General features: G+C 45.2%; 1 protein-coding gene across 2 annotated transcripts; it reads right to left on the bottom strand.

Moving 5' to 3' along the window:
• Positions 1-1,068: 1,068 nt before the first annotated feature.
• e2f2 (E2F transcription factor 2) lies at positions 1,069-13,245 on the bottom strand. Of its 2 annotated transcripts, XM_030442999.1 has the most exons (8): positions 12,809-13,148; positions 12,310-12,700; positions 5,247-5,346; positions 4,070-4,289; positions 3,664-3,825; positions 3,420-3,534; positions 3,095-3,299; positions 1,069-2,854 (listed from the first exon to the last, which is right to left on the bottom strand). In XM_030442999.1, the coding sequence occupies exons 2-8, from the start codon at positions 12,589-12,591 to the stop codon at positions 2,598-2,600; spliced, it is 1,341 nt and encodes a 446-aa protein (XP_030298859.1). In that variant the 5' UTR covers positions 12,592-12,700; positions 12,809-13,148; the 3' UTR covers positions 1,069-2,597. The 2 variants fall into 2 exon arrangements, with proteins under 2 accessions (XP_030298859.1, XP_030298860.1); XM_030443000.1 differs by having other exon boundaries at positions 3,095-3,296; positions 12,310-13,245.
• Positions 13,246-13,505: the final 260 nt, after the last annotated feature.

Genomic DNA, 13,505 nt, shown 5'->3' with positions numbered 1-13,505 from the left:
TTGTGGATTGTACAATTTTGTACCTAGCATTGGACTGATGAGGGGGGAAAGTAACACAAGTTATATCTAAATAACTTGACAGACAGTAAAGAAATATCTATGTTGAGAAAAAAAGATTCAGAGAGCATTATAACTTCCCATCATAGGTCCCAAGACTTATAGCTGCATGTAATATGTAAGAAAAGCTTGCATTTAAAGAATTATTAGTGAATTTGTGATGTTTTCTTGCAAACGTCCTCCCCCCCACCAGGACACTTCTCCACAGTGACCCGGTGAACTTTGACCCCTTGGCTGTCAGCTCCCCTTTGTTATCTTGTTTCCAAAGCGACGCACTCACAAAGAGTGATGGGTTGTTTTTGTCTACCTGTCCGGTCGGGTTTATAGCCCATTCAGCCTCATCGTCACTCTCCATGTCAGCCTTTTCTCTCTCCTCAGGGGAATGTCACTCCTTATCAAATCAATATCCTGAGTGGCTTTAGCCTTGCTGCTTTCAGACAGAAAGTACACATTTTTGAGTTCACCATGCAGGTTCCTTTTTGAGGAATGCACTTATGTTAGTCGATTTTCCAGCAAGTTTCAGATCACATGAGGGGATACACTGCAGCTGCTTACAGGAAAATTATATCCTATAATATATGTGAGTGTAGATGTATTTGCACTGCAGTTTTGTTGAAGAGAAATGTTTGCTGGGAAGAACTTAAAGGGGAAATATGTAGACATTTTAATAAACCAAGTCATCATCAGAATGTGTGTAATGGCAGTTTTCAAACTCTTATGTCTATGTACTGTGTTGCAGGGATGTCCACTGAAGTTAGCATGCTAAACAGCTAGCCTGGCCAATCCAAAAATCCTGCTAGACGTGTCAACACTAACACTCCTTTGGTCCCAGAGCTCCCGGTCCAAACCGCTAGCCGCACGGCTAACTGTGCTAACTAGCTAACAGCAGCTACATTGAGCAGCAGTTAGTGGTTTCTCTGGTCATATGCTGCCCCCTATTTTCTTTGAGTATGAACTTGACAGGATGCCGATCCAGGAACTACAGAGTTAAATAAAATCGAAGAACAAGTCTGAGTGTAAAGCATGGCTTCAGTATTTATTCAAAAATTTCAAACAGTTCACACAATATTACAGAATATTAAGTGCTGCATGTCATACGAAAAACAGTCGCGCCTTTCCGGAAACCAAAGGCCAGTATGAACTTTTCAAACAATTCAGAAAAAATAGGTATAAATACAGAAACAAATTATGTACAAATACCAGAAAAATAATGCTCAAAAATCTAAACAATTCTGAATTTAAATTCTATAATCTACATTGTAAAAACTCACAACACACAAACACACCACAACACCACCCGTGTTCCCAAGCTGTCAAATACACACACAGACACGCACATTTTTCAAGTTTTGTTAGGACAGGACAGTTAGCTTATCTCTGCAACGTAGAGGGAAAGCCAAAAAAAAAAAAACATCAGCATGAAATTCATAAAAAGTCGCAGCTGCACCACATCGTGTGGTGAAAGACTTCACAGGCTTCAAAAATTATCTCATTGTTTCCGTTGCTCAGCAGATTTCATTCATTATAGGACAAGAGTGAGAAAAAAAAAACCACTAATCTAATTACATCAAATAACCCTCTGCGACACAGAGGCTGCATTTAATTTATTTGTTGGGCTATTTCCTTAGAAATACAATAGTAGTTTCACATTACTAAACCAAAACATCGTCTCTTAAAATCAGCAAACTCACATCAATAGAGGAGCACCTGGATTTGAAATAAAGCTGCCAAACCAACAGGAGTGAGTGTGACCCACTCCGGGTCCAGTATCAGTCAAAAGTGGCTGCCTTTCACATTTTGGCACGGGATGCGACACCAAACAGGTACGAGGCCTGACATAAAGCTTAAGGCAGGAGAGAGCAAAGACAGAAGCAAGATTTCACCAATACAGTATGTTCAAGCTGTAGGACCGGTTATTCACAGTTAATTTGGTCAGTGTTGAAGGACTTGGACACCCTGCGCATGGTTCTTTAGCCCTTCTCTCATCCAGTGATTGAATCCTGTAGAGCTGCACGGCAGTTAAAGCTGACATAATACAAGGCTGCCCCCTACGGGCCAAAGAGTGGCACAAACATTTAGACTTTGGAAACAAGGAAGAAAGAAAAATAATTCCTGAGTTGTCACACTGTAAACACTGCCTGATAGCCAAATTGCATCAGAATTGACGTTGCTGGTGGTGTGCTATGCATATGAACTGTTGCTTTTGTACAAGTTTGGATCTGAAAATGTGACAGAAAAATCTAAACAATCCTTTCTTTTGTCTTTTGTGTTTCCTCATGTTCGGAGATGACATACATTAGTGTCGATCGCAGCATCGCCCGACCTCCCAGTCTGATCCATTTTTTACAGTCATATGTACAAATGATTTTTACTCGATCAAAATGAACAAAGGGGGAATAACTCCTCCTTCGAAACAGGCATGGCAATAACAAAGATTGATGGCTTCATAGTGTAATATTTCCTACCTTGAGAAGGCATTCCATTAAATATCCCACCCCTAATTCTCCCTACAATCCCCTCCCTGCTCTGTCGTCTAAACCTCAGCTCTTCAACAGATCTCCGAGATCGTATGTGTCGAAGAAATCTGACACCCCCTCGCTGTCCTCCAGGCTCCACAGGTAATCGTCGTGGTCCAGTGGTGGAGAGAAACTGACAAACGGGGTGTTGGGGTCTGGGGCGAAAGAGGTGCAAGGAAGCTGGTCCTCGGTGATCTGGAGCAGGCTGGGGGGAAGACCCAGCAGGCCCTCGACGTCCAGCAAGGAGGAGGTGGAGGCCGGAGCTGCTGTCGACATGTTGGCTGTGTTTAAAGGAAAGGAGAGAGCAGGGGAGAGATTTGAGTTTGGGCTTGTTTAATACTGCAGAACACTGCAGAGCAAAAAGCTTTGGCGAGGCTGTGTTTAGATGCTGTCCTGTCACCGGCTTCCCTGCATTTGAATGCGTTCCTTTTAATTCATATATTTAGCCATGTTTACAAAGCAAAAGCCTCAAAGCACCACTGCATAGTGCTGTGCATGACCCTACAGTGAGCTCGGCTTACATTCAACAGGTTCCTCTTTGATGCTGTAGCTTGGCGGCACCGTCGGGGGCGTCGTCGTTGTCGGAGGGCCGAGGGGCTGAGGGAACTCTTTTTTCGGGGTGACGGCACTTTTGACCGGGCTAGCATCTTCGAGGCCCTCCTCCGGACACAGGTAGACTTCGATGGGGCCATTCTTACTCTTTAAATAGATCTGTAATGAGCTCTGCTGTAAGGACGAGAGGATACAGAGAATTTGTATTAGCGGTGTCGACACATGGTAACAGTTTTCATCAGGGCGCAGCTGGCCAGGAACTGAAAGACTCAAACTCAAGCTGTGGTCTCTCACCCCTGCCGTGTCTGGCACCTCCAGCTGGGTATCAGCAGGGGCCTTGACAGCGATGACTGTCTGGTCTCTGAGACTGCCGACGGAGCGGATGTCCTGATACGTCACATAGCCCAATGTACGGTGTAGGGTCAAGGGTCAGAACAGAAATAAAGTGGACTTTTTGCTCGTATAAACAGACCGAGAAGACACCCAGAGACACATATATCTACATGTTGATACAAACACAGCTGCATGTAAAGGATATCTTTGATTATCTTCATATTCCGTGAGCTGTTTGAGCTGCGCAGTGCTGGAGTGGATCAGCTCATCCAGAGATCGCTCCACTTTCTCCAGGTCTCCGAGCTCTTTCCTCAGGGTGCAGGCCTTCTCTCCTCCGCCGGCACCGCCCTCAAATACATCTCCAACCCTACGAGAACACATAAACAAAAAGCGAGATGATGTGATTGTATTAGAAATTACCTGTAGCTGTCTAAAGGTGTTGCAATATCCCCTGGCCACCACTGGGGGGCAGATAAGTTAAGTGTAAGCAGGAATAAATACACTGATTGTTGCCATTGTGATACAAAGACACCTTCTTTTCAGTAAACACAAACACAATTATCTTCTGTTAAGGCTATTATTACATTTCTTCTTCATCTATTGGTACTCACAGCCACTGGATGTTGTTCTTGGACTTCTTTCGGATGAGCTGGACTCCCTCCAGGACGTTGGTGATGTCATAGATCCGTCTCTTCTGGACCTCCAGCACCTCGGTGGCCCAGTTCAGGTCAAGAACTCCATCGGGGGACTCGGCGATCAGACCCACAAACTTCTTCGTCAGCAGGCCCAAGGACGTGTCGTAGCGCGTCCGCTCACCTGGAGACTTCGGAGCTGATGGCAAAGACGAAATGAAGGACAGAGGACGTCAGTTAATGTGGAATACTGTGTACATATGTGAGACAAAAAGGTAAGGAGTAAAGACAATAACTCACAATGAATATCAACACTTCACCTCCTTTTATTTATATACACAAAACGGTGCAGTAAAATGTTTCAAATCTCCCTCCAAGAATGTAAAAGGCGTGAGAAGATAAACAAATACTATTTAGAACTAATGTGACTAATTCATTCAGTGGATCTGCATATTATGCAGAGACCTGACTCACGTTCTTGTTAAATGAGTCATTCCGGCTGTAAATAGTGTATCATGAAAACAAACATGTTAGATGAACGTGTCAATCACCTTAATTCCGGTGTGATTATGACTCACGTTGCAGTCTGTGTTTACCACCTTATTTATTGACTGTAAACAACATTCACACCACAGATTCGGGCTGCAACAATTAGTCCAGACATTGTATGGACTAAATGACCAATCAATTGATAGTTAAAGGAAGTTAAAGATGAATCCATTTGGGGAAATACTCTGATAGATCTCTATTATCGCAGAGCATATGCATTTCAAAGTATTGTACTTCTGTAAGTCATTAACCACACTATTGTCTGCCTCCCGTATGTTGATTATTTGTGTCCCACACTTTTTAGTCTGGCCACATCTCCCTGGTTACCACACAATTTAAGGGACTGCTCTGCCCACCCTAACACCAGACCTCCCCTCTACCTGCCCCCCATTTTAAAGACCTGTAATTAGACAACTTCCTGAGACTCGTCTCTGTACTTACTGGTCTTTTTATCTCAATCTTCTATCAACTGTGTTGACCAAAAAAACTTGATATGACTTGACTAAAAGCACTACAGGGATTTTGTAAACGCTACTATTGGTCCACCCACAAATCCCACTAGGATAGACCACCTTGGTCACACTCTAATCTGTAGTTGTTTACTCACTCCTTGGACTTGGTATCCTGGCCGCGATGCTACATTTGCCTTTTGGTGTGCGGAACTCTGGCAGGTATAGAGGGTCCTCTAGATCCAGCTTCCTTTTAGCCTAGGGAGAAAAGTGTATTAGAGAAATAAATATGAGAGCAAAGAGGGTGTTTCTTCTCTGACGACGTATGAAGAAAGAAGTCGTTCCAAGTCTTTGGTCGGCTGCACACAATCTTTCATCCTTCCTGCTTAGCACATCCCATTGATGTAACATAATGGCGCGCTAAAAGTTGAATTGTGACAATGAAGTGTGTAGGGCAAGTCCAGCCCATCCATGGGACCATGACATCAATGTGCTAAATAGGGGGTCGTTGAAAAAGTGCCGTAAACGTGCCAACAGCCCTCAAGTGCAGGAACAAAGCACCCCCCTCACACTTTCCCAAGTAATTCAAGAGAGCCTGATCCTGTGTGTGTATGTGTGTGTGGGCGGAGAGAGGGAATGTGGTGGTGGTGGGGGGTGATTGGCTCTGTGACCTACTGCCAGCAGAAACCAAGGAAATCCCTGGAAACACTCGATGACCTCTCCTCCCCCTCTAAAGCCTCCCGACGTAACTCCTCTAGGCAATTGACTCCTTTTCCCCTTTGCCAGTAGACACGTTTTCCTTCCCGTGTTTTCTGTTCTCGCGTGTCACTTTCAGTGTCACAGACATGCATTTACAGGAGAAAGCGGCAGATCACATATCTCGTCAGCTTGCGTCCAGAAGACGCTTTGTTTAAAAGTCTTACATCAGACACATGATGAATTAGACACACTTTTTTCCCCAGAGCAGATAATGAGAAGGAGTGCATATGGAGGCTTGTGACAATGTTACGCCGGTTACTTTTATATAATTTTTACCTCAGTCTCTCTTTCAAACTCAAACTGAGCCATGTTCGCGCGCTTCAACACAGTTGTTGGCACCACACCTAAATAGGGGCAAAGATTAGCATGTGCACCAGGGTGTCATGTCTCCATCACTGCTTATTGAGGCGGCAAACCCCCACGACTACTGCAGAGACATTTGAGCTGGGAATTTATGCAAATTGTACCCTTTCCTGAAGGTTAAAGCCAGATGATAGTGGGTGTAAATAGGTTTTCCATCAAAAAGGGGACTATATTCAGTCAAAAGCACACACGCAACCTTTGGACCCAATATAAATCAAATGTGACCATCACTTCTTCTGATGACCTACATACTGTAGGTCCATAAAAACAAAAGTGAAAATCACATGAACCCTGTCTCCCTCTCAGGGAAATCGAACAACTGGTGACACCCTCACATGAGGAATTCCTGCCGGTTAATTGTTAACTCCAACAAATGTTCACGTCGGGCGAGAGAGTTTGCAGTCAATCTGTGATTATTCCCCCCGTCACGCAGTGCGGCCACACAAAACACTCTGGTGACTGAGGTAACAAGGCGTGTGATTTCAGCTGGACGCCACAGAGGCTGCTGGGTAATGTGCGGCATCTGGTTGGGGAACTCATCTCAGTCACCTACGACTGTGTCCTCACTTATCCTCTCAGCTCTGTATTGTCTCGCTTTTCCTCTGCCTGTCTACACACTACACTACTTGGCGGCAATAATCCCTTTTCCTATAATGGGTTTAGGCAACGGACTTGTCAAAGATGGGGAAAAGAGCCGACTCCGCCACGTGTGGACGTGCCTGCGCAAGCGTGTGTGGATAATGAAGGCCGCCATTGTCCCAGTGTGTTCCCTGACATGTCCACCTGTTGGCCGGCGACATCTGGAGCAGCCCACCAAGTGTGTGTGCTGTTGGTGGGGTAGATTTTAAGCCCCTTCAGCACAGTGGGAGCCTTACAGAAACTCCTCTAGGACACAGAATCAGACGGGCCAGAACCGCATTTATTTAGACCTCTTGTGGGATTAAAAAGCTGTGTTTTCTGTTGGCCTGGAGTCCTGACAGAAGCTGTCAAACACCAAGGATCGCAGAGAGGAATCTGATGACACGGGTTGTGCTCGTAAGGAGTGACAGCTGTAGTTTCAACAGAGAAAAGATCTGTCCAGGCTTACTCTGCTGTCCAAACCACCCAGTCCCTGAAAAAGCATTTAACAGAAAGAGCAGCTTGCACTTAATAATAGGGTTTACCAAGCCGCACCTGTGTCTACGATCTTAAGGCTTGCAGGTCGACAATTTGGGAGTTGCAGCCACAGAACATGGCGACGTGTTGTAAGAGGGGAACCAACGGTTTCACCCTGCAGCTGTATGGGTTAGGGTGGGGGCTTGGCTGCTCCCATTTTTGCATGAGGGATTTCTCTGGTGAGTCAAGCATATTACGCAAACACCATTTCTTCTGGTGGAAAGACAGCCTGCCTACAGAATACTGAGAGTAAACCATTTATAGGCAAGCACATGAGCATGCCGCTTGAGATACATACAAGAACATTTGTTTTTTTACTTTAAAACCAGTTTCCATGTAGTTGCTGTGCGTTGAGCCACTGTTGAGCCACTGTTGAGCCAAATGCACTCCTATTAGCTCTTTATCTCCAATACTTGCAGCTCACGTTTGCCGTAACCTCACCCTGCATGCCTGCCCAGTTACACCCAAGCACTGCACGTGGCCCCTTCCGCTTGCTGTGCATTCTTTGGTCGATTTTTTCCTAGGGACTGCGGTGAAACCTCCACAGCGGCGGTTCACACAGTCACGTGAGGGACTTTCGGCAGCCGGGCCTCTCTTCAAACCAACAAACCTCGTCTGTCGGGCTGGGATGTGGGACTCCCGGTTCCCACTGAGCCACGGGCAAGTTACAGTATGCCTGCAAATTCTCTATTCCTCTGTACACAAACCCCTTAAACACCACACCCTCGAGTAATCAAAAGAAAAACAATGGCTGCATTGCTGATGAGATGTCCCTCAAGAGGTAAAAGAGAAGGGTGGATCTGCCCATTTGGGTGGGTGGTGGAGAGGGTGGGAGGAGGCTGCTTTGAAATGCTAAACTCCCCCTATTGAGGGGATTGTGCTCCAGGGCCGGCGAAAGACTGGCGTTGGGGTAAAACAAGGTGAAAGAGAGGGAACAGAGAAGTTGGGAGACTTTGGCTGAGTGCATACAGTTGGCAATGTGGCCAATGTCGCACCAGAGTGTCATCAGTCTGAAATGGAGGCCCACCTTTGGGGCTGTGGGAACTATCCCAGAGTTGATTCAAGAAGAAGAGGTTTGTTATCCTGGAAAGTGGGGGAAAGACTAATTCACAGAGCTGATATCAGGGCTGATGCATTTTTGGCCGACTGTGCACATTCCATGAAAATCACCAAATGCGCACATGTGACATAAGCAGGGAATAAGCGGGACATTGTTCCAGGTCAACATTATGCAGATGCAAGTCGGCGGCCACAACGGCCATTCGGCTGCAGTAAGCATCGCTTGTTGTGTCCGAAACAGACGACTTCATTCATCGGTGGCACCGCGAGAGCATCGTGACATCATCGCGTCACGATCATCGTCATTGAGAGAAAAAGGTCATCCCTGGACTTTGGAGGCAGCCCTGACGCCTGTCACACATTTACATCACTATCAAGCCGAGCAGGAAACAGGAGTGACACAACGGCCTACACACCCTGGTTAAATCTCACCTGACAGTCACTGATACATTGACTTTTACTACAGTTAACATGGTCAAAAGGTAAAGACCGGATCTCGGCAGCTAACTACATTCAGTCAAACATTAACTTGTTCTCACATAGCACATTTCTGACTGTTATGTAGATGTGTTTAGTTTGTTTGTACTTAAGAGAACTTATGCTAAGCTAAGCATCCTGTTTGAAAAAGCTAAAAAAAAGATGGTGGTTATAATGTTGTTTAATCTGAAGGAAGCGAGCTGTACATTAAGCGTTTCCTGGTAATGTGAGAACATGACTGAACATACAGTGAGGCTGCTGTGTCAGCAAGACATTCTCACTACTGTTTTCAAGTTAGATCATGATTATTTAATGCTTGCTAATTTCCACAGTAAGAGATGAAGAGAGGATTTTAACAATGAATAACAATTAAACTTTGGACCAGGATGTGCCAGTGCTAGCTGGTTGGAATGCTAATTTCAATAAATGTCTCTGCAAAACAATAGTGAACATTATGCATTAACGTTACTGTTATTTCTTCACACTCTGCTGATAATCTTAGTTTATTTATTAATGTTTCCAACTAATATTCTTATATGTTGTACCTTTGATTATCACAGGCTATGTCCAAATAAATAGTCATTACCTATGCCTAAGTCATGTTTTTGTCTTTTATAGGGTGTAAAGAGAAACAAAAACAAAAAAAAACATTTGTTGATGAAACCTGAGAATCTATTTTTAGTCCACACCAGCTGCAGTCAGAAGTAATGCCCTGCGACTGAAAACAGAAGCTCACATCGATTTGTGCACTGATCTGTGCATCTGAATCTCTGCATCTGAGGACGTTGGAGTGGTGAAAAACAATGTGGCAGAATTTGGGACGTGACCGGAAAATGAGTCAACACTGCGTGAGCTGCCGCCGAAATCCACATCTGTGTCAGAGACCATGAGGCACCGACTGAAAGGCAGAAAGCTATGACTACATCTAAGCACTACCTGAAAAATACAAGAAAAATTAATTAACTTAAAAAAGGGGAAGCTGTAAAGTCATTACCGCGCAGAGGTTTGTGAGGCAAGGAAGGAAAACAACCCGCTGTGTCTGTTTACAAAAAGGGACTCAAATGGGATGACAAGGCTTCATGTTTCTTTAGTTTTTTTTTTTTAACAAGATAAGTTTTCACCTCAAGGCTTCAAGGGGCTTTTTCCCCCTCAAAAAGAAACTTTACCCTATTTACTGAAAAGTGCTGAGGAAGTTTCACAACCGTGGGGCTTTGGGACTTTTGAAACCTGCGCTGCAATTTCCAAAGTGCATCACTCTTTCTCACATCAATCGAGTCTTTGCTTTTGTGGTGAACTACACCTGTGCAATAAGCAAGAACACTGGCTTTGCTCAACTCAGTTCAAAATAGATCCTAAAAGGTGCAACAGGTATGAATTGACACACAAATTCATGCTGCAAAGACATATGGGTAACTGCTGCCAACTGTGGCACACGTTAGCTCAGTTAGCTGTGCAGCTAGCAGTGCAGTCAGAGAGCCCAGAGTGGTGGGGGAGGCTTTGGGGATTTTCCCCGCTGGTCTGAGCTCACAGTAACCCTAACAGTTAGCAGCAGTTAGCGGTTACTCTGGTGGTGTGCTGCCCTCTTTTTTGACTTGAGTCTGAACTGGGCACATGGCATTTGACCATATGACACCTTTAATATGATGACAACACAGGGTATCTGCAAGGATCATTCGCTCAAATATAAGACTGAGTTTTGGATGGGTCATCCTCCTCTTATTCAAGCACTGCCGGTAGGCATAGAGCTGAGGAGAATACATGTAGTCCCGCGCAGAGGTAGGATTTATGTTGAATGAGTCAGGTAAATCTACATTTGGCCGACAGGTAACGGCACGTTTAAAGTAAACAGACAGTATTAGGGTCAGTTGTAGCTTTAAAATTCCCCAACATCTGAAATGTGGGTTTTTATGCAGAAGAGCTTGACTCATTTTGATAGAAGAGAAAGTAAAAATGTGGATATGAAATAAATAAAACATTTGTGGCGAACAAGAACTGACAAATTAAAATTTTAAAGTAATAACTTTCAAGGCCTTAATATTTCTAACATTGAATTTAAGTCGTTTTAAGGACCTGCGGACCTGTATGTTTGGCGGGGAGTAAGAATGGACGAGCCCACTATCAGTGTGAAAACACACTCGACCCACTGGCTCCTTATCACCAACTAGTCACCATCCTATGATGATAACATTGCAGTATGTGTATAATAAACACTATCAGCCCACATCCAAGACACACTGTAGTCTGTGCCTGCTGTAGAGAAACTTATCTGTCACATGAACTGCTCTTGATGCTGGATTACGAGAGGGGGGGGGGACAAAATGGAGAATTGTCGCGGGCGTCACATGACGAATCCAAGAATACACACAGCCTTGAATTGTTATTATGTTCACCTTGGCATATGATAAGCCAGGTGGTAGCCCTGTTTCTTACTTTACTTACGTCCCGCTAATCCTCTTGCATGGACCTATTAGTGAATACAGGCTCCAAGGGCAAGGGGGTTAACATGAGATTTGGAGACCCTGCATACACCCTCTAACCCCTTACCTATTTAGCCTTACTGCGATTCTTAAGATCTAAAAGGGCTACGACGCTGAGTAGGGCTGGAAACAGAGAGACTATGTACAACAACAGCAGCCCAATCCTTTCAGATCATAGAGCTTTTTTAAAATACTCGATCAGGACCCGGACACGTACAGCAGGAACGCAGCAAACGTGTGTTTTTCTTGTGTTTTTTTTTAGTGGTTCCGGCACACAGAAAGACACACCAGTTGTTCAGGCCTGACCTCTGACCCCCCGCCTCCTCCCTACAGTGATATGAACAGGTTACACAGGTTCTGTATTGCCTTAATGACAGGTGCAGTCGAGAGCAGCTGTCACACGGGTGTAATCACACGAAAAGCTGTCCAAATAGAAAGACTCAGGGAACATTTCTGAGCTAATTTCTTGACAGTTAATGGAGACTGTGTTTACATTAATGTCTTCCACCAGCCTGGTCGCCCCCCCACCCCACCCCACCACAGCATTGTTTGATTGTGTAAAAGCCATCTCCCACTGTGGGGGCCACTCATCCTTCCTATTCACAACAGAGAAGGGGGCCCCCCTACCCACCAATCCACCCTTCACCAAAACCATCAAACTCATCCACACGCAGCGTCTGGCCTCCTCTGACTACAGCTGGACTGCGGGGGAAAGATGTCACACAACTTAACATGGCTGGCTAAAAGAGATCTCACTCACACACACACACACACACACACACCAGCTTTGGCCACAGTGGCTCCTCTGTGGCTTATCACGTCAAAACATATTTTGAATGTGGCCCCGGTTATACACTCATACCAATGGAAATCAAGACATTTGGTCACTATTGTAAATGCGTGTGTGTGTGTGTGTGTTTGATTCCCTTACCGGCAGCCTCCCGGAGGATGATCTGATGGGTTTAGCCTCTGGTCCGTGGGGGGTTGAGTACAGGCTGTTGGCTCTTTGTTCGGCCGCGGTGGTGTTGCAGATCTGGGTGAAATAGCCGGCCGGTACCGTGTTCATCAGCGGGCTGGACAGTCCGCTGCTGAAGAACTCGGTCTTCACTCCTCCTCCGACGGACAGAACCTTCATCTTCTGCTGAGAGCACGGAGGCAGACCGGCTGCTGGCCGACCCGACGCCGGAGAGACGCCTTTGGGCATCCGCATCATTTTTCCCTGAGTAAACTAAATTTAACCGGATTGGTCAAGCGGGAGGGAGAAGTGAGCTCAGCGCGTCCAATATGCTCTGCCGGGTCGGTTTCCTAGCGAGCTGCTGCTGCTGTGAAAAATATATTTTGTCAGCTCAAAATATCCAGGAGCGACACAACACACAGCCGAGATCAGCCTGTTTGAAACAAACTGCATGAGTTAAATAATCAACGTATACCTGCTTTTTTTTTTAATGATTTAACCCGGTAAATGCGGCGGACTGCTCGGTGTTGTTGTCCCTTTGTCCGGTAACGTTAACAAACTGCAGAGGAAACTAGCCTCGGAGGATATGAAAAGGAACTGCTGCTTTAAATAAATAATATCAAACATTCACTATTTAAAAAGTCCAGTATTTCCAGTTCTCACTGAGATCCGGCTCCAGCTTGAGATTTACAGCTTCTTGTGTTGACCCCCTTTTTTATGCGGAATCCGACCCGGTGTGTGACTCCTGTCCGTCCAGCTCAGAGCTCCGGCTCTCCATACAAGGGGACAAGAGCTGGGGAAGAAGAGCTTTTTTAGCGCCAAACTTCCTCCCGCGAAATTTAGATCTCCCGCGGTTCGATCTGGCTTCTGATTGGCCCGCGGCACGTTCGGCTTGTCATATTTGCATAAAACAGTTGTACGAGGACTGGGCCGCTCTTCTTAAAGGGCCAGCAGCACAACTAGGGACATAATGTTCTTTTATTTCCAGGCCAGAGTTGGAGACAATGACCTCTTACTATTTTGAATGTGAATAAGTCGAGTCTGTATAATCGTGGTATAATACAAGCCGTGTAACATTGTTGTTATCACACTTTTTGTGGTTATAAAGAGCCACATAAGCAGCTTTTTGACCCATAATGCATCATAAAACACCCCAGACTTCAACTTTCTTG

Source organism: Sparus aurata, chromosome 16 (assembly GCF_900880675.1).
Source record: "Sparus aurata chromosome 16, fSpaAur1.1, whole genome shotgun sequence".
Taxonomy (NCBI): Eukaryota; Metazoa; Chordata; class Actinopteri; order Spariformes; family Sparidae; genus Sparus; species Sparus aurata.
This window is presented reverse-complemented; position numbering and strand designations above follow the sequence as displayed.